Source organism: Spodoptera frugiperda, chromosome 6 (assembly GCF_023101765.2).
Source record: "Spodoptera frugiperda isolate SF20-4 chromosome 6, AGI-APGP_CSIRO_Sfru_2.0, whole genome shotgun sequence".
NCBI lineage: Eukaryota > Metazoa > Arthropoda > Insecta > Lepidoptera > Noctuidae > Spodoptera > Spodoptera frugiperda.
This window is the reverse complement of record NC_064217.1, coordinates 522656-550593: the sequence shown is the minus strand read 5'-3', so window position 1 is coordinate 550593 and position 27938 is coordinate 522656. Positions and strand designations below refer to the sequence as shown.

General features: G+C 39.6%; 1 protein-coding gene and 1 long non-coding RNA gene across 8 annotated transcripts in view; one reads left to right on the top strand and one right to left on the bottom strand.

Moving 5' to 3' along the window:
• The window catches only part of LOC126910770 (uncharacterized), a 112434-nt gene that overhangs the window by 54171 nt on the left and 30325 nt on the right, over positions 1–27938 (bottom strand). The gene's annotated exons all lie outside the window — the stretch shown is intronic.
• Positions 1–27938, top strand: part of LOC118267767 (visual system homeobox 2) — a 74802-nt gene that overhangs the window by 35615 nt on the left and 11249 nt on the right. For 4 of the 7 annotated variants that reach the window (XM_035581947.2, XM_035581943.2, XM_035581945.2 and 1 more), the window contains one exon: positions 27076–27259. In XM_035581947.2, the coding sequence (XP_035437840.1) occupies positions 27076–27259 (184 nt within the window). The remainder of the gene's footprint in view (positions 1–27075; positions 27260–27938) is intronic. The other 3 variants (XM_050694385.1, XM_035581944.2, XM_035581948.2) reach the window with 1 other exon arrangement.

Genomic DNA, 27938 nt, shown 5'->3' with positions numbered 1-27938 from the left:
GTTAAACCAATACCACTATTTTTAACAACAGTGACCAATTTAATGATCACCACTGATTACCAATTAACGTTAGAACATCTTCATATAAATAAGCTCCGACATAAAGTCGAGTGCGATCTGTAAACTATTTCCAATCCATTAATTATATCGTAAGTGCGTACACACCGCCATCTATCAGGCACTCGCGCAGACTACGCGTAGCTATGGCAACCGCTCGCTGATTGGCCACTTCTACTCTAGTAAAACGAGCCAGAACGGTGTAACCACCACCTGAGGCTACTCAAATCTGTGGCTTAAATAGTAGGGTACAAGGTTTATTTTAATTAATCAGCTGTACGGTGTTATTGTGTTCGAGTTTTGTGCATTTGTATTATTAGCTCCGCCCTCCTTAGTGGCATGGCGGACTGGGTTTTGTCTTGGCTCGGTTTGTCTTTTTGCGTCCGTTTTGTTTGTGTAATGTACTACTACACGTACACACACCTGAGTACGGAGATATAGGCAGCAGTCTGCGAGGACACTATAGTTGTGTAGCCTCTGTACGTGCTAGACAAACGGACTGATTTAATTACTCGTATTAATTAGATTGAGTTTGTAAGAGTGGAGAGAACCACGGCTGCGACACGGTAGATATTGCAATGTTTGAGTTTGTATATTGACTCAAATGTTGAACACGTCCGTTAATATCTTCTTCATTAATGTTTTTTTGTATTTGTAGTCACGTGGCCGTGTCACTGACCTCCAGGACGCGGGTCGATATTTGGAAAACTAAATATTCGTTTAAAGTTTAAAAATATTAAGAGCGTCAATGTAAAATTCAAAATTCAACATGACAGACATAGTTCTGTCACCTGGCTTGTATTCAGTTTTATGTGTGTGTAGGTGTATGCGTGTGTGTGTTTTTATAACAAATTAAATAATTAGGTTATAGTAAAATGAATCAGTCTATCCAGCTAGTTGTAACATTTAATAATGAGCCGGGTAGCGACGCGCTCTCTACTAGATCCGTGAACCATCCGCGCCGCGTCGCCGTCGGTCGCGTGCTCGCGTGCCTAATGAGATCGCTATCTGTCAGATATATTGTTATTGAGCTAAATACTGACTGTAAATACTACTTGAGTATATTTTAGTTTTGGCTCCTAATCTCGGACAATGCTAGAAAATAATTATGTTCGTCGCAATCTTAAAATAAACATTGAATCTTGTTGTTTCAGTACAATTGTGGTGAATAATAAGAATCACACATATTGCGTATGATTTACCCAAGTACCTAAACAATAATCTGATGAGGTAAAAGACAATCTACTCTGATTCAATGAAAAAAGATTAATTCATTAAGTTCAGTGTTTGATAAACTGAACCACATTCAGATACACCTATGAATGTGTCTGGAGAAAGATACTGCGTAGCTTTTGTTTAAAATTTCTTGATATAACTAAGTTCTAATAACCAAATCTTAGTAGGAGTCGAAGTAAAAAATCAATAAGCTCTTCTTACATTTTTTTTAAATCAAACCTTCGTCAATACCAAGCTCACAAAACATTTATAAATTCGTCCTATAAATTCACGTCTATACTACAATAGTTATATTTAACGAAATACCTAGTGTAGTGGATAGATGAGGCGATACCTAGCCTGGCTCACAGGTAACACAGTGCCGGTAACTCGGTAACACGGGCAACACTCGCCGGCGGCGGGCGGCGGCGATCACATTTCTCGCCAATTACGCGTCGATAGCGGATATATCCGCATCTCACTGCACTCCTCTAATTTGTGCCGGATCCGATCTACTGCGGATATCTGCCCAGTTGGCTACCTACTCCTTGCTGACCACGGGGCGGGAAGTTATTTATTGCTTTATTCATATTTACAAATAAAACATTAAAGTATTCTGTTTCCATAGAACATCTGTTATACAATTATCTTTTAACGATATTATCAAAATGGACTTACAATAAAACATCCTCAATGTATTCTGTTTCCCATCTAGTTTATTTTCTGTATTTATTGACTGGCGATCTAAGTTTGTGATTTGATATACCACTAAATATCTATCTGTATTGATGAATGATCTTTTCCAAATATTTCCGAAGAGTACTCTGTATAATAACTGATGATATTGATAAAGAATAGCTTAGAAAATTATTCATAATTATTCTTCACTAACGTTTAGTGTGAAGTTTAAACAACTGTATAATGATCAAGAACTGTCTATAAAGTTTAATACTATGTAATTGTCTGACAACATATTAGAACTATTTTAGAAAAAACAAAATAAGGCAATCATCCTCCACGTTCTAAGTAGCCAAAACACGTTAAACAAAATCTTTCCTACAACATAGCTAGCTCGCAGTATCGGTGAGTCAGTACCAATAATGGAGGTAAGTCGGGCGCCGGCTCGGCTCCGTCTCGTGCCCGGATCGCATCCGTGGCGCTCTCGAGACGTTGCCTGATCGCATTTCGCGGCAATTACGCCCCTTCAGCCGGTAACGAAAAGCCGATACGGCGATATTATGTACCGGCGCGAGCACGAGCACTGTAGCCTCACTATTACACTCAATATTCCACACAATTATGCGATCTATCGGGCCGGTGCTGCGCTGTATGGCAGTGTTTGGGAGGTATAATGTTTAATAGGTTGTTAATGCACCAGCACAACTTTCTGTAGACAAAAATGTGTAGACAAACACATAATTGCGTTCCTGTTACAATAAAAAGCTAAGAGCAGACAAGACCAATACACGATCATTTCTATTTATTTTACTTCAAGTTTCAGTAGAGTAATATTACTCGTATTTCATTTTTACAACATTCTACGTTCTCTATTCCTCTAAGAGTATGTTCCCTATTCCTCTATATGTTGTACCTAGAAGTATAATAATCAATAGTATTCATAGACCTGAATGAAAGTAGGATGGTTTCAGGAATCGCTCTTTGTATCGCATAAATATTGTAATTTCAATTGGAAGTCTGTTTGACACAGATATCGAGCGAGCAATTTATAGAACCTGACAATACAGCTAAGAGTAAAACACCATTTGATATGATAAACATATTACTAGGTACAGTAATTCCAAAACCTTTAAAAATATATGGTTTTGTACCTCTCTCTAAGTTTACAGAAAAAACAAAAAGTGTAATCACAAAAACAGTGAAGCATTTGCAAAAACCGATAAATATGTGTATAAGCAGCCGGCAGCCGGCAAGTCGCAATAAGCTGGAGGTGGGGGCAGGCCGTCCCCCTTCCGGGGCAAATTTAGCAATTAGCGTGCCGGACACGGGGGCCGGCCGCCGTCCGGTAATAGCCACCTAGTCGGCCGGCCGCGTTCCACCGACTGATTATTCAGGACACATACCAGGAAAACACAAAAGGTTCACAAATCTCGTACAGAGTTTGAATGGAAACTGGGCAATTTTAAAACACAATATAAATGTAGTACTGATAAAATGCCAGAGAAAAGTATTTATAATTAGTAAGCTAGCCAAGATGAATTGACTCGATAAACAAAATGTAGTGATCCAGCAGTAGACACCGTGTGTACCTTCTGCAGTCCGTGCCTGCTATGTGGGCCGGTATTAGTGCGTGTATTTGCGTGTATCGTGCGCGCGGTTATTAGATCGCTCGCCTAATTGATCGGAACGTTTCGTTTGTTATCTGTGCACAGCCTCCTCCACTCCATCTGTAGACAACACACGTGCTCTGTTTCTCTATGGACTATCGGATAAGCATAGTTCCTTGTTTCATAAGAAATGAACTTCATGAATGAAATGAAATGAAATTAATTTCATAAGAAATGAAACAAGGAAATAGTTTCTTAGCTGTATCATGTATTTTTATAACTTTTATTTTTGTTTTAAACGAAAATATGTATTGTTTCCTTTAATTTTATGCCGTTGGAATACACTGGACTACATGACTATTATATACGAAGCATTACCCGACTGTAGGAAGGGTTTAATGTCTTTATAAGAAGTTAAATCACTAATCTTAAGATAGGGACTAAATAATATTTCCATTGTAATTGATAATTTCCAATTTATTGAAACAGCAACCAGCTTACTTGGCGACTAATTCGTCGGTTTGTGTGTAGTGTATAATCCGGTATTAGAGCCCCTCGTACCTCCGGCCCTCGAGTGCCGAGTGCCGCTGGAGTGCCGTATGTTACAATTTGTTACAACTTGCCCAAACATCTCTCGCTTGTATCATCTCTCCACTCGGTTAGGGAGTCGTCTTGTTTTCATAAGACAAGATAAACTGTGACAACTTTGTAGTATAATATTTTATTTTAAGCTTGTGATTACATTTGTCCATACCGATAATTTTATTGCGATGCAAGGTTTGTCTACGTTTGCTGAATTAGTTGTGTGAAGATAACTGGCCAAGCTTAATATCACGAGACTCCATTATAAGTCGGAGCGGAATTATTTGTAAACAAAGACTAATACCGAAGAGCTAACTAACTGAAAAATTCTGCTGTGCTTTCTCTACTAACATGTAAACTACTAACGTGAGGCAATTGGACTATTCAACAACATTTCCTTGCTTTTTCCTCCAAAGAAGCTACAATTCGAAAACGTACATCTTGTAAGTTTAATAACTCCTACGGTAATAATCTAGGGCACAAAAACATTCTTCATAATTATCATGTCTTGCATACCGTACTTTTGAACTACTTTTATAAAACAGTTTTATAACTGAATTAGGAGCTCGAACATTGTTTATTAAATAATCGTCGCTATTAATATCAATTACAGCTGACGGGCACCCCGCACCCGGCAGTAGGCAGTACGGCACTGATTTGGTTATCTAAAATAAATGGCTCGCATGTGGACCTCCTCGTAATAAAAACAATTCAATAACCGCAAACATCACCGAGCGACTCGATACAATCGCATTAGCGGTGATTTATATCACCACTTCTGCACTAATCATCTATTTACGAGATAAACTATAAATTATACCATCACAAACATAAATGAAACACCCAATAACTCTCTTATTACAAAGTTATAAAGTTTATATTCCCTTGTGTGGGTGCTCAGAGTACCGTGGCAGAAGCACGCCCCCAAGCATTTTGGCTGGGGCGACTAGTACGTGCGCCCGGCGCTGCCTGTCCCCTAATTCCTAATAATGAACTGGTGCGACTTAAAACCCGTAATGTGTATTAATGGACGTTTGCAACGACTGCGTCACTGTTTTATAACTTATATTTATTGAGCAGCTACTGGCGCGGAATGATTTTGTTAAAAAACTGTGATTGTTAAAAACGTCAGTAAGCTACTTCATCTCTAGTAAGAGTAGTAAGTAGGTACACAGTCTCTATAGCGAATGATAGCTAGTATCGTATCAAACCGGTTTAGTTTAGTTATTTTAGAAACCTATTTATGGATGGTAAATAATATAACCTAAATAACTTTACTTTTATATCGCTAGAGCTTGAACTTATCGCTTACAATACCATAGATTTATTTATATCACAACGGTGGCAAGAAAACACACGGCCCACCTGATGGTACCTGGCTACCGTGATTGTTACCGTAATTGTTTTAATATTTATAATTCAGCATCACCCTGTCTCTTACACATCATACTACAGCAATGTATAACTCTAGTAGTTATAAATCTAGTATTTATATTTTATAACTCTCGTAGTTATAATAAATTCCGGAGCTGCGGACTACCTAGCGGGTTTACCGGGGCTCCGGCTCGAAAAGCAGGAGAAGGAACGGGGTGGTTTTAGTCAGTAGATAAGAGTCTGACACTCCCTCTCGCCTCGCCCAAGGCGAGAGAAGTCATTGGATGATTTTACACCTCAAAAAAAAAAAAATTATAATAAATTGCTTCGTACGTCTTTAGTGTTTTACATTACTATGAATAGAGCTCACATTAGATATCTTCCCTACGAAAGATTTTAAGTCTGACACCCACTTCCAATACTCACGCAACATAAAATTACAAACACATAACTTCATTAAAACTAAAAAGCACTTACATTTTAAAGTTAAACGAATTTAATGTGACAAGACGAAGTGATGTACCCCTGCGCTTGCGACTCAATAGTGCGCGAGTTATGACAGTGACCCCCCACCCCCAGTAGTGTAGCGCCCCCCGAGACATGTTCGTGGGATGTTTATGGTGTTACAATGTGATTAGGGGTTTGGGAGTTGTGTGAACTCGCTAACTTGTTCGTTTTTGTTGAAGTTAATTGTTATCATTGTCGTTATACAAAGAAATAGATAAATAAGTGGGTGGACTTTGATTTTAGAAATGGCAATTTGTTATGTCGTTAAGAATAAAAAGTTTTAACTAATGCAAGTTGGTGTAAAGATTTTGTTCAAATAAAAATTCACATCCTCATCTAGTTATTTAAGATATTGACGAGTAAAAGAGTTACATTGCAACCTATTTGCAAAAATAAATATCACATTTATTTATCACAAAGAACATTAACATTCAAATAATTATTAAGAAAATAAGTTACAAGTTTACCCAACCCTTTTCCCGCTTCATAAAACAGTTAAATATTCAGTTAACCCAGGTAGAAACGATTAGCAGCAAAATACCCACAAATCCCCCATTAAATATAAAAAAAAACCATGACAAAAGGATGCGCGCACGCAGCCGCGCGGGGTCGGACAATAGCCGCGTGCGCACCGCTCAGATAATGATCTAGCACAATAGTCTGACCACTAGGCTATTGTAATTACAGAGTATTTAGTCTGTGGTAACTGCGGTGTAATCAATTATAAACATCTTTAACTCTGTTTGGTTTTCTAATATAGTTATTGTTGGAGGAACAAATGTAGAGGAACTTACGTAAACAGTAAATCTTTTGTCTTTATAAAACAATATCTTATTGCCATGTTTGTTGGTTTAGGGTAAAGTAAAAAACGCGTCAACAGTTTTCCCCAAGATGTTTATTAGCAAGTGGAAATAGTATTCTAGGGGACAATTTACTGTAGAGCGGGTGAAGCTATGTGTGGAAAGCTAACTGTTAATAGAAATAATGTTTATTGTTTTGAATACTTTTTTTAAAACTTAACCCCATACTTGAATATGCTCTTATATCGCGTTTAGAAACATACAATTTCACATACCCGTGACACCCAGACCAGAAACAACAATTTGTGGATCATACAAAGGGTTGCTCCGTGCGGGATTCAAACCCATTTACACGTTGTACGGCAGCTAGTTACCCAGCCACCAAACCAATCGTGCATTTCTATTTATCTGGTTGGGAGTAGTGACAACCTCAGTTCCCACTCCATTAGTTACATATAAATCTCACAAGCTAGTGTTAGCTAGTGTGAACTAAACCCGGAGGCGCTAACACGATTACGGCAGACACTATCATTAAAAAATGCTCATTTGTAGTAATTGGCGCGGCACGTGCCGGCCGCGCGCACGGCCCGGACCGCCGGAGTCGCCGGACTAACGACACGGATTCCCGGACACCCGCTGCGCTCTAGTTGGACCCAGTGTTACAGTGTAGATATTGTTCCCTCATTTGTTTTGTAACTGATCACTACAATGTACTGATGTGTGCCACCCCTACAATATTATTTTTTTTTTTTAGATGTTTTTCTTTTTGTTATTCATAATTTGGAATGTTATAATGAGAATGTCGATCATATGCTTAAGATTTAAGAATAATTAATATAAACTTCTTTTTAATTAAGTTAAAGATTCAACACTATTATCTAATAGGTATCTAATAATGACTAAAATATTTACAACTTAAAAATAAATAATTAATATGAAATGATTTAATATTTCAAATCATTCAAGCTAGCGAGCTTTCAAGCCTTATAAAAAAAGAAAAATTGCACAAATCAAAAAACATTTATTAATCTACTAACAGTAACCTACTTGACTTACTGCTATTCACAAAATACTCGCCCCTAAGTCCACTAATCTAATACGAGTATCATGTCCAAGGCACAATAACATAATTTAAGAAAGAAATCGTCCAGCCTCCGCCCGCCTCACAGAATCAGATATAACTGAGTTAACCGTGGCCATCAATAACAATTTGCGGGAGTAATCAAATTAATGAAATCTCTACCGACGTACGAGTGTATTGTGTGACAGTACGGAGTCGTATTACTTACGTGGTGACGTCACCGCGGTCCTCCGCTGCCCTCCATCCTCACACGTAGTGGACACAACTCACACTGTCAGGGCGAATGTCCACTGCCCACTGCTCACTTAGTGGAGTCTTAGAGGAGATTAATTCAATCCTTTTAAAGTTTATTGTGCCATGGTTTTAATAGTTACAACTATACGGACGCGTTGTTAAGACCTAATATTTAAAAGTAAGAGAGTATTTGAAAAAAAAAATCGTTTACTTCATCTCTTACTCCTAATCTCTGAGTCTCTTTCATAGTATCTAACTAATAAATCTAATACATATGTACCCTGTCTGTATACCAAATTTCGTCAAAATCTGTTCAGTGGTTTCAGCGTAAATGACGGATAAAACTTGAAATAAACAAACTTTCACATTATATTAGTGTGACTATCTAATCATAAAATCCGCTTTTGTAAAGTATATATTTTTTTAACCTACAAGTCATATAAATTCTAACTCCAATACAATTTCAGTATTACCACAAGTCAACCGCTACCACGGTGTGACATGTCGTCCCATCATCCACTCGGGAGCCATCGACCGCATTTGATTGCTGACCACTGACTCACACGGCTCACTTAGCGATATTGCGATGAGTTGCCAAAACGCAATGTATTGTGTGACAGGCTCAATTGTCGTCGCTTCATTGTAATGCTGGTTATTGTGGCCCCCTTAAGTGGAATTTCTCTTGTAATGATATTGAGTGAGTGATTTTATTTGTAGCGAGTACGTAGGATAGGATTACTGGTAGAACGTTTTCAGAATGGACATATCAATTACTGAAAAGGTTTAAGTAAATTAAATGTTATTTAATAAATCTCTATATTATATTATACACACATACATAACTAAACTGGTTTAATGTATAAAACCAACTATTATACTAATAGTCACTGAAAAATTGTACGAGAAGAAATTCTTGTGTTATAACTTTAGAGCTGTTCTCCGTATAATATATCCCAGCGTTCTGGATCAATAACTTGGTGAACCGAGTCCAGGTGTAGCCGGGGATTGCAGTAACTACTCAGCCAGCGCTCGATTGTGAAGTTAACCGGAGACTGCACTGTGGGACCAAACTGCTCAAGTAGCCAGTAGGAAATAGAGCTGAATGTACGATACCGACGTATCGTGCCAATTAAAATCAATACTCAACTAAAAGTTATTCAGAATTAGATCTATTTGTTGTTTTAAAACATGTGTAACTGAATTATTGTGTGAACTATGTGATTATTACACCGTTTTAAGGAATCAAATGAAACAATCAAGAAAATATAACTTAAATAATACTATAAATATAACTTAAATATCTTTATATCTAGACACACGGCAGTGTGTCCGCCAAGTTCGAGCAAAAAACCGACACACCGGCCGTGGGTTATATTACACGAACCATTTCGGGCCAAGTTCGACCCACCTATAACTCAAAATCTATTTTATCTACGCATATGAAATTTCTAGTATCTGTCGAGATCTACTTGCTTATCTAAAATACAAAATTTCATAAATGTACCTATTGTAGGTATTGAGATATCGACGTCAGAAAATCGCTATTTTTACTATACACTCACTGACTGACTGACTGACTGACTGACTCACTCACTCATCAAAAACCTAGACCACTTCCAATGGTCGTATTGACTTGAAATTTGGCATGGAGGTAGGTCTTTAGGTCAAAGTAAAGGAAAAAATCTGAAAATGGCCAAGTGTGAGTCGGTTTTAAAAATAATGAAGGTGTAAATTCATACCCCTAAGGAACTAAAACAAAAAAATATCTATATCTTCCAATGGTCGTTTGGACCTAAAATTCGTTACGAAGGTTTGTATTTAGTCAAAGTAAAGTAAAATAAGAAAAAAAGAAAATAAACCTTACAAAAATAAATGAAATCCCACCCAAAACATAAATGTGAAAGGTTGCCAAGTTCGATAATATTGGAATGCTTCGCCTATAAAAGAAGTGAGATCTAAATAAGTACCAAGTTCCATACACAGACCTCAGTTAAAAATGATATAACTTGGCAAGTTTTAATAGAAAATTATATACCTAACTCATTGCGTTTAGTAGGTTTATAACAAAGTGTGTGAAAACTTGCCAATTTGTTATATCATTTTTAACTGAGGTCTGTGTATGGAACTTAGTACTTATTTAGATCTCACTTCTTTTATAGGCGAAGCATTCCAATATTATCGAACTTGGCAGCCTTTCACATTTATGTTTTGGGTGGGATATATAATTCTTCTGTAAGTGTGTATGTCACTGAACTTCTCTTAAACGACTGGACCGATTATGATGATTTTTTTTGTGTGTGTTCAAGGGGGTCTGAGTTTCTGAGTCTGGATCTCATGGTTTAGATTCACAATTTTGTCCGCTGGACAATGTTTTTTTAATTAATTTTTAATTTATTAGTAGTTGTTGATTTTGGAATGTTTTACATTGGATCCGACAAATTTTCAAATTAAAGACGTGTAGACAGGACAACGTCTGTCGGGTCTGCTAGTACTATATATAATAAATACTTAAGTTTGTGACATCTATGGATATGACATTTTGGATATGATTAACCAGTAACAAACTGAAACAATTAGTTAAATAGTTTTCAATGTAAAGTTCAATAAGAAACGAATTACCCAGTGTAAGTAGTTGTGAGTTGAGAGCCTCGCCTCGCTCCGTAAAGCGAGTGAGGCGAGTGAGGCGAACGAGGCGCGAGTCAGACCCGGGACAAGTTTTAACAGGCGCGCTAAGTTCGCAGACTGTTTACTGGCTTCTTATTCAGTGCTATTCACTGGCTTCTACTGGCTCTGTGCAGCGCTGCATGTCTACTTATAGTGTAGCCAGCTCTGCTAGATTAGCGGCTTTACATTCGTAGGCGCTGCAGTGTAAATGATAAGTCTAAATAGCGGAATAGGTAATAGAAGGCAAGAATATTTCGATTTAAATTAGGTATTACTGAAAATCGTATTTTTTATACAAATAAAAGCAAAAGCACCCTGTGGTTATTGCTAACAACATTCCCAGCCTCGCATCACTGGTCAGATTTATACAAAAAGTACGAATAAGTGTAGGGGATTTAAACAGGCAAATAAAACAAATGAGCGCGAGCTGTAGTGTATCACTTTATTGAATCATTTATGTAAAGCAGTGGGTAAATGACGCGACACTAACTTGATAATAGCTGCCCCCCTCCTCGGAGACGGGAGACAAATGATGGGGCCGAGCTGAGCTGATGGCGCGGCCCAAGATGTAGCGCACGCGACATTGTGATGTGGTACGGAAACATCATGGATTTATTGTTCATCTTACTTTGTTTTGGAGTAAACACGTCACTTGCTAGGACTCTATAGTACTTATGTAATGTATGTAGGTACAAACAAAGAAGACACAAGTTGGAAATGCGTCAGAAATATTCTGCAAAAACACAATACAACATGCGAGTTTTTCAGTTTTTACCAATTTAATGTTTTTCATATTCTCTTCAACTTAGGTTAACTTAGGTTCGTAGTGTTTGAGAAAGTATTGAATAACATACTCTATGAATATAATTATATCATTATGACTATCTCTTAATAGTGTAGGTAGAGAACGAGAATAGGGTAGAGAGGTAGGTAGGGTCTTTACAAAAAACAATGAAACGAATCACATAAACAATTAACATGTGGGAACTAAACAACAACCCGAGGCGACACAAGCCGTGAAACAAGCCTCACAAGCGGAAGACATTTAATTAACTTACAACTCATAACAGTTGTATAATAGTAATTCGATTAATCGAGTGAACAATGAGTCGATTGCTGCATCGATTGTAATCGATTAGCGGCGGTGTCGGGCACAATGCGAGTGTCACGCACAGGAGTTCATTAACTAATGTAACGTGTCACGCCGCTCGCAATGTTCGGCCGTCACGCTCCGCATTGTGTTCATAATGCACTACTGTTTGATGTTCATATTGTATCCTCTACTCTGTATTAATTCCCTTGTTTGCATGGAAACACTTTTCAAACGTATTACTTAATTACTGCAGCAAACAGGTACATATCTTCTACATTAACATTAAATGTTCTTTTAAACCTATGTAGGTATAAAACTATGTAAGGTATCGATGAAATTCCCCGCCCCCAGTAAGTAGATTATATCGTCTGTCTGTCCTGATTACGTGAGCCATCGTTCCCTGACGCTTACTGACGGTGAGTCGATGACGAGGACTTGATGAGCAGATCTTCACTATTTACACTTGATCTCTATTAGACAAATCCCTTTTCATTTCTGTAATTTTTCCTTAATCTACATACCTAGACGTGTTGGCATTAGCGCTTTTTATTTCCTAAGTTTGATTAAATTTGCAATTTGACTTTACTGTATGTGAAAAAATGTTTAATCACATAATAATATTGTAAATGTAAAGATTTGTTTGTTTGGGCGTTTGGCCGCTAAACAAGCTAAAACTTCTGAACGGATTTTGATGTTTGGTATTCAGACACAGTATGTGTTGTTAAAAAGGATAAAAAGTATCAGCCAAGACGTGAAAGGATACTTACGGTAACCCGGGCGAAGTCAGCGAAGCTGGCAGAAGCTAGTAACTTCAATAAATGGAAATACATAATAATAGCATAATTTTCTGCTTTGTATAATGTCCTTCTTGTTCAATTGCAAACAGAGACAGTCTACTGCTGGACTATAGGCCTCTCCTATATATGAGAACTTGCCATAAGCTCCACGCTTGATAGACGGGTTGAAACCAATCATGCAAATTTTACAACAGTGTATAAAATAATATAAAATGCTACATACACCAATTGCCTGCGTTTGCGTTGTTAATTAATTATAACTACAACTACATACATATAGTGCAATGCAACAACTGCGCACATAGTACTATCTCACACGGTGTAGCTGGATGTGCTGGTGACGCATGTACTGCTACTGACGCCAATGTAGTGTTAATGAACTTGACTTTGAAAATGTAAAGTTAAACAAATACTGGGCCAATTTTTGCATGACATGAAAATATTCAAAGCCTTTCTATTCTATCTCAAAATGTTTACTCACAAATATTTTTATTAATCTAAAAGTACGAATAGACACCAATTCTGATATAAATGTCAGGCATAAATGTTTATACTGTTCACACCTACATGGATTATAGTAGAGCGGAAGATGCGACACTAATTATAGTGTCACAACCAATTTTCCAATTATTGATACTCGTGTTCACATAGAGACATTCGATTTATACACTGAGTGTATGGTGTTGAAAGCGATTTCTTAATAAATTTAATTCTTTATTCAATCCTTTCATATTTAGTCTAGTCAAACAGAGGAGTACAACACGTGAGAGTGACTCACAAACTGCTCACAATCTTTGCTAACCCACTACTTTACTACTAAGGATTGTATAAAGTAAATAAATGTATTTACTCATAACATCCAAGCCACGCATCAATTATTCTCATCCCCGACCCACATACTCGGCACATATAGAAACAATAGAATAAAGAATAAACAACACGCGGAGACAATCCAATAAGCAGCCAACTGTCCGTGAGGAGCAGTAAATAACGGTTTAATACACCCACATACATATACATATACAGTATACTTGTATACTTGTATCTCATAGTGTCTCGAGTTGCAGGCGGTAATCCACTTATGATGGGATGCGCCCCGCCGCGAGATTTGTAGCTCAGTCGCCATGGTTTATGGCACCGCCTTCTAATTCCTTAGAGTATGTTGTAATAGTTTGAAGATCCCAGCACGCCATTGTATACTGCCGAGTATTGTTTCGCCAGAATATCGATCGGGAGCTGACCGTCGTAGATTTACAATAAGGAAAAAGTTTGTTGTTACATGACTTACGATGAGCTGATAGCTTTGGTAGATAACTCATTTTACTAAATATATACAAGACTATCGCGTTGTTAGTATGGTAAATACATCTCCAATGACTTCCCACTTCGTGTATGTTTCGCAATGACTGAACGACCGAGTTCACCTTTCAGTTCTATGAAGCTGGTACTAAGTGTGTGTACAATGGTATCTAAGTACAGTATGTTCGACAATGCCACTAATGACCCGGCGGCTCAGTGGACACAGGTGCGGCTGTGTGGCGTCACGCACCAGAACAGTACCTGTTAATTAATTACAACTGGAGCGCAAGCGCACCACAACAATACAAACATGTTATTAATTGTTATTTGTTCTCCTTTATCTTTGTTGAGAATGTATCAATAACAAGAGCTATTATTGTAATGTAATTGATTGTAATTATGTTTATTGCGGGCTGCGAGTTCTGCAACCTTCTACAGTATAATGGCCTCACATTCAAATATTCTAGACTTTCAATTTCCACATTTACAACGTAATTAACAAATCATATGGCGACTAATACTATTTATTTTGGTACTTTTGTCCCCCAGTCTTCACCGTGAGATTTTGTCTAGAAATCTGTCACACAGTATTAGATTTCTTAACATTATGATGCAATTTGTCACTGTGGAGCACAGCTTTATGAAATAGATGCAATTTAAATAAAAAAGAAGTTAGCCAACATTCGCGTTCCTGTAATAGTGCAAGTTGCGGAAGACGGCGAGTACTTGCGAATGTTCAATAGGTCGGGAAACGAAGTGGTAGCAAGGTGTTGTGTGCAAACTGTCGCCGCCTCGAGGGCACTCCGCGCTGTTTGCCCGGACACCAGCGCCTTTTTATACCCAAACAGATGTTAGGTTCGCCGCACTTATTTGTACACTACAGGGTTAAATATTTGAGCGCTTAGCTGCTACTGGCTGCGGTTTGCAACTCTCTAGGTGTCAATGTAAGGAAACTAAATGTTTTCTGCATCGGATAGTCACTCGTGTTTTGTGACGATGCTGTACTCAACACTAAAATTATCATCTAATCAAAGATACAAACCTATTTGAACCGTACTTCATTCAGTTGTAAAACAAAGAGCAAATAAAACATTCAGAGTAAGTAGAGGCAACATTGTCCCGCTGCCGACGAGGTGTAGTACTCCGTACCCTGGCGTGGAACACAAAGTACGTGGGTTTAGGTACATTTAGCATTCACGTGTGACTACAAAAAAGGTCGTGTCCAATTTGTGGCAGGTCTTCAAATTGGACGGCTGTCGGCTGTCGGCGGCTGAAGGGTTGTTTGCTCCAAAACTATTCAGCAATTGGAGCCCTTTCGTACCGCGGGGACACGGAGGATCATTATTCTATTTTCTCATCTCTTGACGGCACGCACTCCGGCTCGAGATAGGGTCAACTCTTCAAACTGCTCTCCACACTTTCTCGAGGATAAACAACATAAAGGAGTGCGTGAGTTGTCGAGCGATACTTTATAATGTGGTCGCGGATGTGGTGCGTGAGTAGGCGCGGAGCTCAATATACATTTGTAAAGGGGTTTCAATGTAGTTGAGTTATATCTAGGATTAATAAACATTATGGAAGAGTTATTTGTTATCACCATAGGAATATGGATAATTTTAGATCAACACGTCACTAAAATTCAGCCAATTACGCGAATTACACTGAAACAAACGCAGGTCGTATTTGTTCAGCCGCGCGTCCGTGCGATGCTCGGTCATGGCTGTGTAGCGTCGATAATGTTGTACAAAACGTTCCTTCACACAGTTTGGTGTGAAACAAGGCGTTGTTTGTCTGCCATTGTCTGAAACTGCAGCAGTGTATGATTGCATGCGCGGGCGGTGCGCGTGCGTCGTTAGCCGGTGCAGCGCGCATGACGCTCATTACGCGTGTTGTTGCAGCTTGCAGCCCGCCACGGTGGTTGCACAGCCACAGCCGACATACTCTCACATTCTGTTATTATTGTAACAATATATAATGTTATGTATTTTCCCCTCATTATGTGCGGAACTGAGGGTTTTTACAAGTCGAGTGTAGCGAGATTTCTTTTCTACAAATGTTTTTTTTATATAATTCGACACTAAAAAGTATGTCCCATTCCTTATTTTTAATTTTTTTATAAATGTTACAGTACGGATGAGTTCCTTTTATTGGAAGTTGCCTGTATGACGAAGTTAATATTAAATTATAAAATAGCTAAAACACAGCATTACGAGCAGTTTCGTGGCGACAAGTCGAGGGCCTAATAAGTCAACACTCGAGATGTCTGGCCGGGTCTGGCCGGGTCCGGGCGGGTCCGGCCGGGCTGGCCACACACGCCAGTTCCCCGAACACTCGACAATATTCCACTAATCATAATTACACATTTATTTTCATTCAAAACTTCGCCTGACACTTCGAGATGCACCCCGTGTCACTTCTTTGTCCGACGCGACCAACTTACCAATGCCGCTACTAAAACATCGCACACCCTTATTAGCACGTCATAAGGTTCGTATTCGGTTAGCTGTGTCGATATTGGCAGTATTGTGAGGTTGTGTTAGTCAGGTGCCTACACGCTCATTAGTGTGTAGGATAAATAATGCGCGTCAGTTATTGTAGTATTGCAACAATATTAAAATAATATGAAGATAATAAGGCGCTTTGTGTGGACAGTGACGCGGCGCACAATGCGGGCGGAGCGGGGCGGCGCGCTAGTGTCGCGGTACACCGGCCGGCTCCTCGAGCGGAGCACAAAAAACGACAATAGAGATAACTCGTTGAGTTTGAGATGGAACACTAATCATTAACATTTGCTGTATAACACGACGCGACGTGCCAACACCCACTCCACTGCCATTTGTTTTTTATACAAGCGTCATGTAGGAATCCAATTAAATATTATTTGAATAGAAAACTATTGTAGCTCGACTCTCATCGAGCGGTTAGCTACATCAATACTTCTTGCAGAATTTAAATAACACCTGACGTAGCAATTATCTTGGCAATTGTCAGAACACTAAGTACTAGCATTCCTAGCACTGTGATAATAAGATAGCGCGTGTCATGGGTTTTAAATAACACTTGCATTACTAATCACTATCACCTACCGATTGCTACGCGCGTAGCACTTCGTAGCAAGCTACGCGCTACGCCAGTAATTACCGGATCAATAGTCAGTTAGAAACAGTTATTTGGCACAGGTTTTACTTTGATAATACTACTCATAGTATACATTCCTATTCTTATAGTCATATGTGTGTGTTAAGGAATTTAATTACAAAAAATGTCTAGCTATTCGATCGTTCCTCATACAATAGGTAGTTTTATTATGTGGCAATCAAGATCAGGTTACGGGGCTCGTTAACAATTAAACCCACATCTCGAGACACTTAAGCCAATACGTGTACGCGACTTATCTAACAAAGAGCGATATGAAAACATGTGTTTGTGGAGTAAACAGGCGCAGTTAGCCTAATATTGTAACAATGTTGGTGATTATGTTGGCTCAAGTGTTGGCGTGACATTCCGGCTGTGTTGGCGTGTTTGCCCAATCATGTGGCCGGTGTTTGGATATCGTTACCGCGGCCGTCACGCTCTCCCTGAATCCTCTTTGTCTGCAAGGACGGAGCTACACGTGCTCCGTGCCTGACCTGGCCACTGTATGCTGTACACTCGTGCCCTAAACTGGACTGAACGGGAACACCGTGGTGTGGAACTAGTTATATGTTTGTCTCAACGTCTACGAATGTGCAAAAGAACACCTACATGGAACAAATACTTGAAATAATTTACAGTTATGTACTAAACACGTGAACAGCAAGCATGACGTTAATATAATCTATATCAATTCCATATTACTAATAGCATATTACCATGATAGTATCCACAAACCCGCCACATAGCCAGCCAATACATATTATACATATTCAATGCAGTAATAATCCAATCGAAACATTTGCAACAATTTCCAAATCCCCAAAACGAGCTATCATAGTAATGTTCATTAATTCGTTTTGTATTAATTCCCGTAATCGCATCGGAACTATTGGATCGTTCCCGCTGCGAAGCAAATCCCAGTGAATATGATAATCGTATGATATTCATTGCGCCGGCTAACGGACGCCGGTAATTAAAAAACATATTAGACGCCGGGACTGGCGGACCGCGGGACTCCGAGCCCGGGACTGCGGGACCCCGGGACTCACCCCCAGGAACTCAATCTGCTTGGACTTAAGTAATCCGATTGCATCGCTTTCAAGTAGGTACCTTTTTAAAATAAGATTATGGAAAATGCTGAATAGTCGACCGATTGATAAAAACTTTGTGTGTGGAGTACACGCGTCCTGTGCTCCGTGTCTCTTTGCATTTCTTGTTATGGACAGCAAAGCCTTGTAGGTTTTATTTGCTTCAAACATAATTACATACGAGTAGGAGTAAGTTAATGACACACAGCTCGTGTAGAACTTATTAAACGTCCTCGAGGTAGCTGTCAATTAATCCCAAGCGATTATATCTGAAAGTATAAGTTATTAGGAACATAATGAGTGTGTGAGGAGCGCGCCCAAGTTCGGTAACGAGTCCAAGTAACTGCCCAATCAGAGGCGCGCACCCAATTACGCGATCTCGTTTTGATTCGTCAAACAAACACTTCGATATTAGACGTGCACATCCAGCGGGTCACCATACAGGCAGATACAGAAGGTTCAAACATTAAAATTTACTGTGTAAGTCTGTAATCTATACAGCCTAAATTAGTAACTCTTATAAAAAAAATAATTTCGAATACCACTGCCAATTAATTTAACGCCTCTGATCTCTCTTTGTTCATTCGTATTTCGTAAAAATGTTGAATAATCATAATATCCAGTCTCTTGTTTCTGTACCACAATTATCTCAATACAAAAGTAAAAAAGGAAAACAAACAAATATTTATTAAATGACGTCTAAAACAGGGTGTGTCCGGTGTATGTCCTTTAATTACATACTTATAGTAAATCGGTAGTCCGTAACAGTCGTTTAAATAGACACAACATAAAACGGACAAATTGAATACTACATTATATGACATGTGGTATGTTGGCCTTCTGTCACGTTATTCATGATTAGTCAGTGAAATTGTGTGCGTAATTACGGAGCCGTCCGGCCGGCCGGGCCGGGCCGTGTCCGGCGCTCCGGCCGCCAATTGCCCGAAATCGCTTATTCACGGCCGCTAGTTGACTAGTTAGTGCAGCTGCTCGAATGTGGGGTAGGCAGAGGCGGTCCACGCTGATACTCAGTGTAATATAGCTGATTTGAATTCTAGAACATCTTGTTTGTTGTTTCTGTTTAGGAGAAGGCTGTTATGGAACAGAAACTACTTGTAATTTTGACTGGATAAAATAAAAGTCAAACCATTTATTTTAATTAGACCGACCGATGTGAGATCCAGGTAGAACTTAATATCAATTAACACAACAAATGTTAATTAATTATATTATTATTTATCGGCTCCCTATTTGTGACATCGTTATTCAAATGTGTCTCGCATAATTTTGACATAATGAAATCCGAATCTACGACCAAATTAATATGAGACTATCCGCGCTCGCTGCCGCTCGTGGCTGTGACCGCTGGCTCGCACGCAGCATGTAATTTGTCGTGGACATGGCGTCTTGTTTATTTTACAGGCTGTTGCCTCATTTTCTCCTTGGCATTATATGTTCATATAGTTATTATATGATTAGGGCGCGCTATTGTTGCCCGTGACTTGCTGTATTTACCCGCGTATTACTGTCTCTTTACATGTTACAGTGGCTTCCGTTTCCTCTCAATCATCTCTAATTAACGACGTTTCTGTTCAAATGTTTATTTTTTGTTAAAGGCTGGCAACATTGGGAATTGGCTCATATGTCCGCCTAACTAGCGTGAACCTGCCATTAGCTACCCACACGTACCTGCCTATTATATTTGTAAATGGCAACTTTCAAATTAGGCGCTCGTAATAAAACATCATGGTTTGGAATGAGTAGCAGTCGTGTAAGTTTTTGCGTATGAAGCCAGGAATTAGATTCAAAGTTATTGTGGCGATTTGTAATTGTATTGTACATACAATACTTACAAACTTCAATGATTGATATTCATTTTCGCTCGAGTAATTTGTAGTTTGAAACTGATTTATTTCTTTCAAAAGTTGATAGTTATCAGATTTTTATAAGCCAAGCAAATGAATATCGGATATAAAAATAAACCGTGTGTCGGTTTTCACGTAAAGATATGAAGATCTCGCATTACCTAATCTATTATATAAAAATAAGTCGGGTTTTCCTTCCTGACGCTATAACTCCAGAACGCACGAACCGATTTCCACGTTTTTGCATTCGTTGGAAAGGGCTCGGGCTCCGTCAGGTTTATAGCAAAGAAAATCCAGGAAATATTACAAGACAGGAAAACAGGGAAACTCAGTGGTGGCGAAACGGAGTTCGCCAGGTTTGCTAGTATAGTATAGATTACTGTGTACCTACTTGTGTACTACAAAATCTAATATAGTCTAATACCAGAGGCATCACAAGTACACTGCTGATCGCATACGCAGAGAACTGCTTAATTGTGTCATCCTTTTGGTAGAATACACCTCTCTGAAAACGATAGCACAACCTAGTATCAAATCCCGTTGCAGTTTTCCTAAAAAGTCGATCCAATAACAACATAAACACAATATCAATATAAAAAGATATAACTTAGTAACCCAATAAATGAGCAAGGCTCGATGTAGTCGCAGCCTAATATAATTGAATACGTCAATAGGTTTAAAGCTATTGGTCGTTTGGCCACCGGAGCCGGCCCGGTCCCCCGTCCGTGAAATAAAACTCAGTTATGAAATAACCGACGGATTATTGATTTTATACTCCGCCATTGAAGTAACACACATTTTCCTTGTTTGTTGAATGTATTGCCTGTTGGTGGAATTGGTTCAAATACTTTTTTACATGAAACCTTCTCGAAAAGCGTTCCGTTTCTGATTTTAATAAAAAAATAAATGTGATGCAGTTCTGTCATTCATACCGGTTTGTTTGTAATCAAGTCATTTGGAAATTTAAAGCATGCAGACACAAACATCCTAAGGAGACTATTTTGTACATTATAATGGCAATACTGGTGTAGTCAGATCACTAGTTCAGTACTTACTCTCATCTCCTGCAACATTTTTAAACGCTTTTTAAATTTATTTAAAGTTTTACATTACAAAATATATGACTAGATCAGCTGTCATGAAATCCTTAATCAGTTTAACAAATGAGCGGTTACCAGGCCGGCAGTGAGGCAATAAGTAGTAGGCGTAACTCCAGACACGACCCAATTACTTGTGAAAGCGAAGCAGTTAACCTGCCGCAGCTAACCGCGTATTAACTTATTGACTAATCAAAATGTGTCGGACGCACCCCAAATTGAATAATAACCTGTTAAGGCGAGTCGGCGACAACAGAATGACGGCATTGTGGCGCAAATTGCCGCCAAATTGGGAACAGACTCGGTTCTCGCAACTCCATTTAGCGCGCGCCTGCACGTGATTGGTCGGCACGCCCCCGCGCCCGCGCCCGCGCCCCGCGCTCCAACCGAACTCCATTCAAACGCGACCAAAGAAATGAAATTATGCACTACGTAAATAAGAAGCCCTTTGTGGAGCTCACTTGCTTTATTTAAGTGTCACTCGCGAGCGGACTGGTTCGCCTTTAATGACATCGTCCGACGCATCATCGGCCGACAGCGCGCGACTGCGACACGACTGCGACACGACCGCGACACGACCATGATGCGGCGCTGCCAATCGATATCTTGTTTAATATGATTGCTGGTCGCATGTATTACTCTGTCATATGTTAAATGAGCGAGGAATGTACCAGCAGCACGTGTTGGGAAACACTTCGTTAACTCAAATGATTCTGATGTTTACACACATACAACAACAGCATACTGATGTCATTATGTTATCTATTGAACTGCTGATCGTCCATGTCTCTATTCACAAACAACTTTCTTGATTTCCGCGACGTATTGACCCAACAATCTCCCGCAATATTGTCGAGGTAACCCTTGCAACGCCCGGCCAGTTAATCAATTGTAGCTGTTTACAATATAACGCGTTAATAGTCCCAAATGTTGCGCACCCCCGTCCCTAAGGGTCGGCGCTCACTTGCGACTACACGCGTTATCCCCTTTATTCAGTTGTTAGTAAGGATTAGCGCACACTACGGGCCATTGTGGGGATTTCGGCAACATTGTAACAGCTTGGTGATAATTATCTCAAGTGTCGTCGGTCCGCCGGGACATTGTTCTACCAATCTGTTAAGCGATTTTGATTCTAATGCTAATATTATTTGGGGTCTGTTAACAGGTTAATCAAATCTATTTCTTGCCATCATTGTATCATTTTGTCATAACATAAACAGCTACAGCTTCTGCTTAAATAACAGCGAACACAGTACAGTGAACCATAAATTATCATTAACAAAAATTTATTTTAATCGATTAACTATTACTAGTATAGTACGCACGTAAGGGAAAGCTTTCAGAATAGTTTACAGTACCAGGGGTTGCAGTGAAACAAAACGGGCTGAAACAAAATTGCCAGTTCACGCCGACAACAAAACTGTAATTTTAAAATTAGTTTCGAAACGAAAGTAGCACTCAGAACATACGAGCCTACGCAATCACACAGGCACCCGACAAATTGTTTCACAAGCAACATTACAAATACTACCCTAAATGCGACCAGCGCGCGCGGACCCCTCCTTGCGAGCGCGGCGCGGGCGCCGGCGGGTCAGCGCCGGCTGGCGGCTGCCACATACGAGTAATAAATTGTCGGAGCGCGCAATTCCCCGCACCGACGTAACGCATCATTAAAGGGCGCGAATGTGCTGCCAAATTAACAATTACGAGGAACCTTTGTGAGCGTATGTTAATTAGTAAATTCGGAGATCCGGCGGAATGCGGCCGTCGTTGTGCTCCGAATTAATTAAATAGTGCTGAGTGTTGTGCTCGTGTCTACCTGCCGCCGCCCGCCGCCGCCAGCCGCCGCGCTGTGAGATTTTAATCCACTGCCGATCAATACTTTGAGGTCTTTGTTATTATTTGTATATAAATCCAATATTATTGGCAAAAATGATTGCAAGGAAACTTCGTATGATACAATATACAAGAAGACCACCATCAGTCCAAGTCTACGAGTTCCCAACACAACAGGGTGAACACAACACAGAATCAGTGCTGATAATCCCAATAAGCTGACCAATTCCCCGGCAGTAGAGTAAGCCTGCAGACTGCCGGCCCCGGGCGCTGTCACGTGATTGTCCGCGAGCAATCACTACTTAGTGCTGTAATCGCGGGATAATCTTGTTTGCCCAGGATTACCGATAGGGTTCACCCCAATCTTCACTTCCAGAATTACTTCGCTTACTTACTTGTTGGATCTACAAAGTTTTTGGAAATAATGATCAATTGGTGGACATACTACTGAATTACCTTTAGGTAAAGGCGACGTACCCAAAACCCTTTCTCAATATCTAACAATTCATTGAATGAGTACCTACTGCACAGATACACTGACAACTTATTGACATTACTAACGGGCACTTATGTGCTCTAGACCTTATTTCTGATTCGCTCACCGATTGACTGATCAGAGTTGTATGCATCAGCACTTCTGTGCTGATACAAATTTTACTACATCATTGATATAGTGGTATTCGGATAGCAATCCTTAGCACAACTGTCATTACTTTTATTCTTGTGTCGAACATCTTTATCTAATTATTGGTTCCAAAAGTCCAAAAGTTCACAGAAGACAGAACGGAATCTATCCAATCAATCACGTTGATCCTTCATAAGCCGACCACTAACGCGTGTAGTACTCAGCAGTAACAATGTAACAATCACAGAGTTAAGCATTACCTGTTTAAGTAGATTACGGGGTGCAGTGACCCTCGGTCCGGGCCGGTCCGAGCCGGTCCGGAGCTGATCTCCGACAATTAGTCTGTCACGGCGCGGCGCCGGCCAATCAATATCGTCCCGCCGTCCCACCGGCCGGCTTCTCTCCACATACGTCATGCGTAGCTTTACGGCTACGGTTCATTAACATTAGCAATGAATTGAGAAAATAGGTGCTTTCCATTGTGGGTTTTACAAAAACGGAAGAGAATTTATTTGACGATTATACAGTTTAGAAACATTCTTTTAGATTCAACAATGCCTTAGATTCAATGTTCGTCTCGAATTCATTTCTTAGATTTTTTTACTCTAATAGTAGGAAGCCTAGAATCCTCTACGTCCCCGAGCGAGTAAATGACAAGACGTTTTAAGTCCATACAAATATAAACTCACATCTTTATTCCATAGGCGTAGGTAAAAACTACAGAGGCGATCAAGTTTTAGTCACTTTTCAAATCAAAAATGACAAAATTCTTCAATTAAAATCCAAGGCAGCGGTTTCGCGTTACATTAGCAATGCCTGGGTACGAGTGATGAAGCTAAACATTACGTATTCAGTGCTCTCGAGACGGCCCCGCTGAGCACAGCCTGCACAGCTCCCTGCACCGCCGCACTCTGCACACATTTGGCTGCATTACCATAGTCAACACGCCATGCAGGCAGGCAACTTTGATGGCGGCCGGGCAATCATCGGTGACATGCATTAATGAACACTTGTCACACATTATTAGGAGCTTGGAATGGAAGAAGTGTGTAAGGGTTGTATTAGATAGCTCTCTGTATCTTTTGCTTACCATCTGGACGTGATAGGATGTGTATTAATCCGGTACTGTTAGTATCATCACCATCGCCATTTTTCAGTCGTAATACCATAAACAACGAGTGCACTAATTTCTACAACACTTTTGTTTTATTTTTTGGCATAAGGCGGTAAACGGGTGGACGGATCACCTGATGGTAAGTACCCGAAACACCAGAAGCGTTACAAATGCGTTGCCGGTCTTTTGAGGGTTAGCAATTTAAGTGTAGTTGAGGAATCGGGATTAGGAAGATTGGAATGGGGGTAATAGGGCCTCCAGTAACCTCATTCACACAACGAAACACAACGCTTGCGTTGTTTCACGTCGGTTTTCTGTGAGGCCGTGGTATCACTCCGGTCGAGCCGGCCCATTCGTGCCGAAGCATGGCTATCCCACACATAATAGTAACCTATTAATAAACTTATTATTCGGATTGGTCATCCTTCCTATAAACTCGTTAGTTTACCTTACAGCACGGTATGGATGTGGAGATCTATAACTGTCATCACTAAATATCCATGCCCCGCCAGTAGTAACTAGGAACTACTGAACTATAAATACAGGATTACGGGCGCTTCGTTTCCTTTCTATAAGAATTATTGCGCTTATCGAAGACAGACGTTTACCGGTAGTTAGTTCGGCTAAGATAAAGTATTGTGACAAACATAAACATTGATTACACGATTGCCACATTTCTCCCCTTCCCAATCCCCGATTCCCCAATAACCCTTAATAAGCCCCAAAAGACCGGCAACGCACTTATAACGCCTCTGGTGTTTCGGTTGTCCATAGCGGCACCTATGGACAACCAAAACACTAGATGTGAGTGATTGCTTACCATCAGGTGATCCGTCAGCTCGGTTACCGGCTTACTCGTATAACATAAAAAAAAATAACTGAACAACCGGTTCCCGAGCATAAATTACAATATTTACATGATCTGCTAGTAAATAATTATTAAGTCGGATTTTTAAGTTTGCATCATTTAAAATTACTTAATACTCGTATTTTGAAGTCTTCTTACGCCTATACAAAATTATTAAATAAACCTTGACAATAAACATTTTAGATTTGTGTTCATTTTTATTGTAATCTCGTATGAAATGAGCACATCAACGTATATAATTGTATTTGATAACATAATTACACGGGGAGGTAATGAGAGCCGTTCAAGGCTTTATAGCCACACACATACGCAGGTATGTAGGTGGGTACATAAGGTACATGTGCGCAGTAGGAAGACAGTGGTTGTAGTAATATAATACGGGCGGTATTAATTTGCGCGGAGTGCGCCGCTATCGGGTTTAATTAACAAATTTAATTAGAAATTAACCGTTTTGCGCGCGGCGTGCGGTGCGCTCCGGCCCACATTCGCAGGGCTGCCCGGCTTGGCGTTTGTTTTATTTATTATTGTTACAATTATCATGATAAGTAAATATCAGTGTAAACAGATTAGGATTTGGGAAAGAGTTTGTGAAATGTTTAAATCGTTTGTCTTTTCATATTTTACTCATTTTTATTTAACTTACATTGATATTTTTATGTAATATGCTGCATTAAAAGTTTATGATCATTTGACTAACTATAGTGTTATCCTTACTAAACTTTTGGTGACTATCAATTTTAAATTACTTTTAGTATTATCATAAATACTAAATATAAGCACTACAATATCTGAACAAAGCACTAACTAACACGGCTAGCTAAACACTAGTGTGACACGAACTACACTGCCGAGTGACAGTGGCAGCCCTGGCTCACTGTGTACAAACAGCGTCCGCTCCGGCGGTGAATTTGAAAATTTAATTTAGTTGCGTTTTGTTCCCGATAATTGGTTTGTTTTCCATGCTTAGTTATCAGGCGGCCGCCAGAGGGAGCTGTTACATCGTTCTAATGGTTATATCCGATCGCTCATTCCAATTAGAACCGAGGCTGTATTGTGTAGTACGGAGGTTCTCTCAGTCCTCGCGAGATATGGATACTGCCAACTCGAGATCTTTCGTTAAATTATGTTTTGACCTTATTTGTTGAGGATCGATGCTCTTTCTGAAGGTTAACTTACTTTTTGAGCAAATTCTCCTAAGTTTTCCATATAGCAGATACGTATAATAAATCGGAATGACATTTGCTTAATAATAATTATCTGAGACCAATATTAAGTGAATGCAAGTGGAGTATCTAACGCAAGTCAGGCTAACCTGACTAGTCCTAATACCGTAGTCCGTTAGAAGTGCGTAGTCCTAAGACTACGCTTGCATTTAGAAATACTGAAAATATAGTTTTGTACTGAAAATATAGACGGCAATATGAAATCTGTGATATTTATTTAGACAATTCCTTCACAGGTCTGGTTCCAAAACCGTCGAGCGAAATGGCGTAAAACGGAGAAGTGTTGGGGCAGGTCGACGATAATGGCGGAGTACGGGCTGTACGGGGCCATGGTGCGCCACTCGCTGCCGCTGCCCGAGACCATCCTGAACAGCGCCAAGGAGAACGACGCCGTCGCGCCCTGGCTACTCGGTGAGTTCGGTGAGACTGCTTGATGTCACTTATATACTGCTTCGTAGACTCGCAATGCAGAATCAGTAATGGAATAAACGCTATATTCTCTCACAGTGCTACAACTATACAAGTTCAATTTGATGTCAAAGTCAAAGACTTAGTTAAGTCTTTGGCTGCCAATAGAAAACTGTTGAAGGCAAATCCTTCGCTAACGTCGGTCACCGGTGACCACCACGACGTTCAATGTGTTTAATTAAACTACATAAAGGCACTATTGAACGCATGGCCTGAATCATCATCAGTGAGATGTTGCATTTATTCTGTTACTCTCTGCATAATATACAATAGATGTTTGTACATAGGAATTGTGACTGCCTCGTTAGTCAAACGTGAAGAACAGATGACGAGTTCTGGATTAGGCAGGGTTCGAATCCCGTGTCGGACAATGGATTACTGTTGTTAGTGGAAAGGACATCGGGCGTTTTTTACCCGATTTTTTAAAAGTCGCGAACATAAACCAAAACATTTTTACATGATAGTGTTTGCAATCATATTTAATATTGTGTAGTTATTTTGATTCACAATAATGGGAAAATGGAAATAATAAGTAAAATGAGTGAATAAGTTGACTATTTTTCCTAATTACTAAACGACCGCTCAGTAAGTTAAAATATCACTCCGTGGTATTTTTGTAAACCCAATTAGA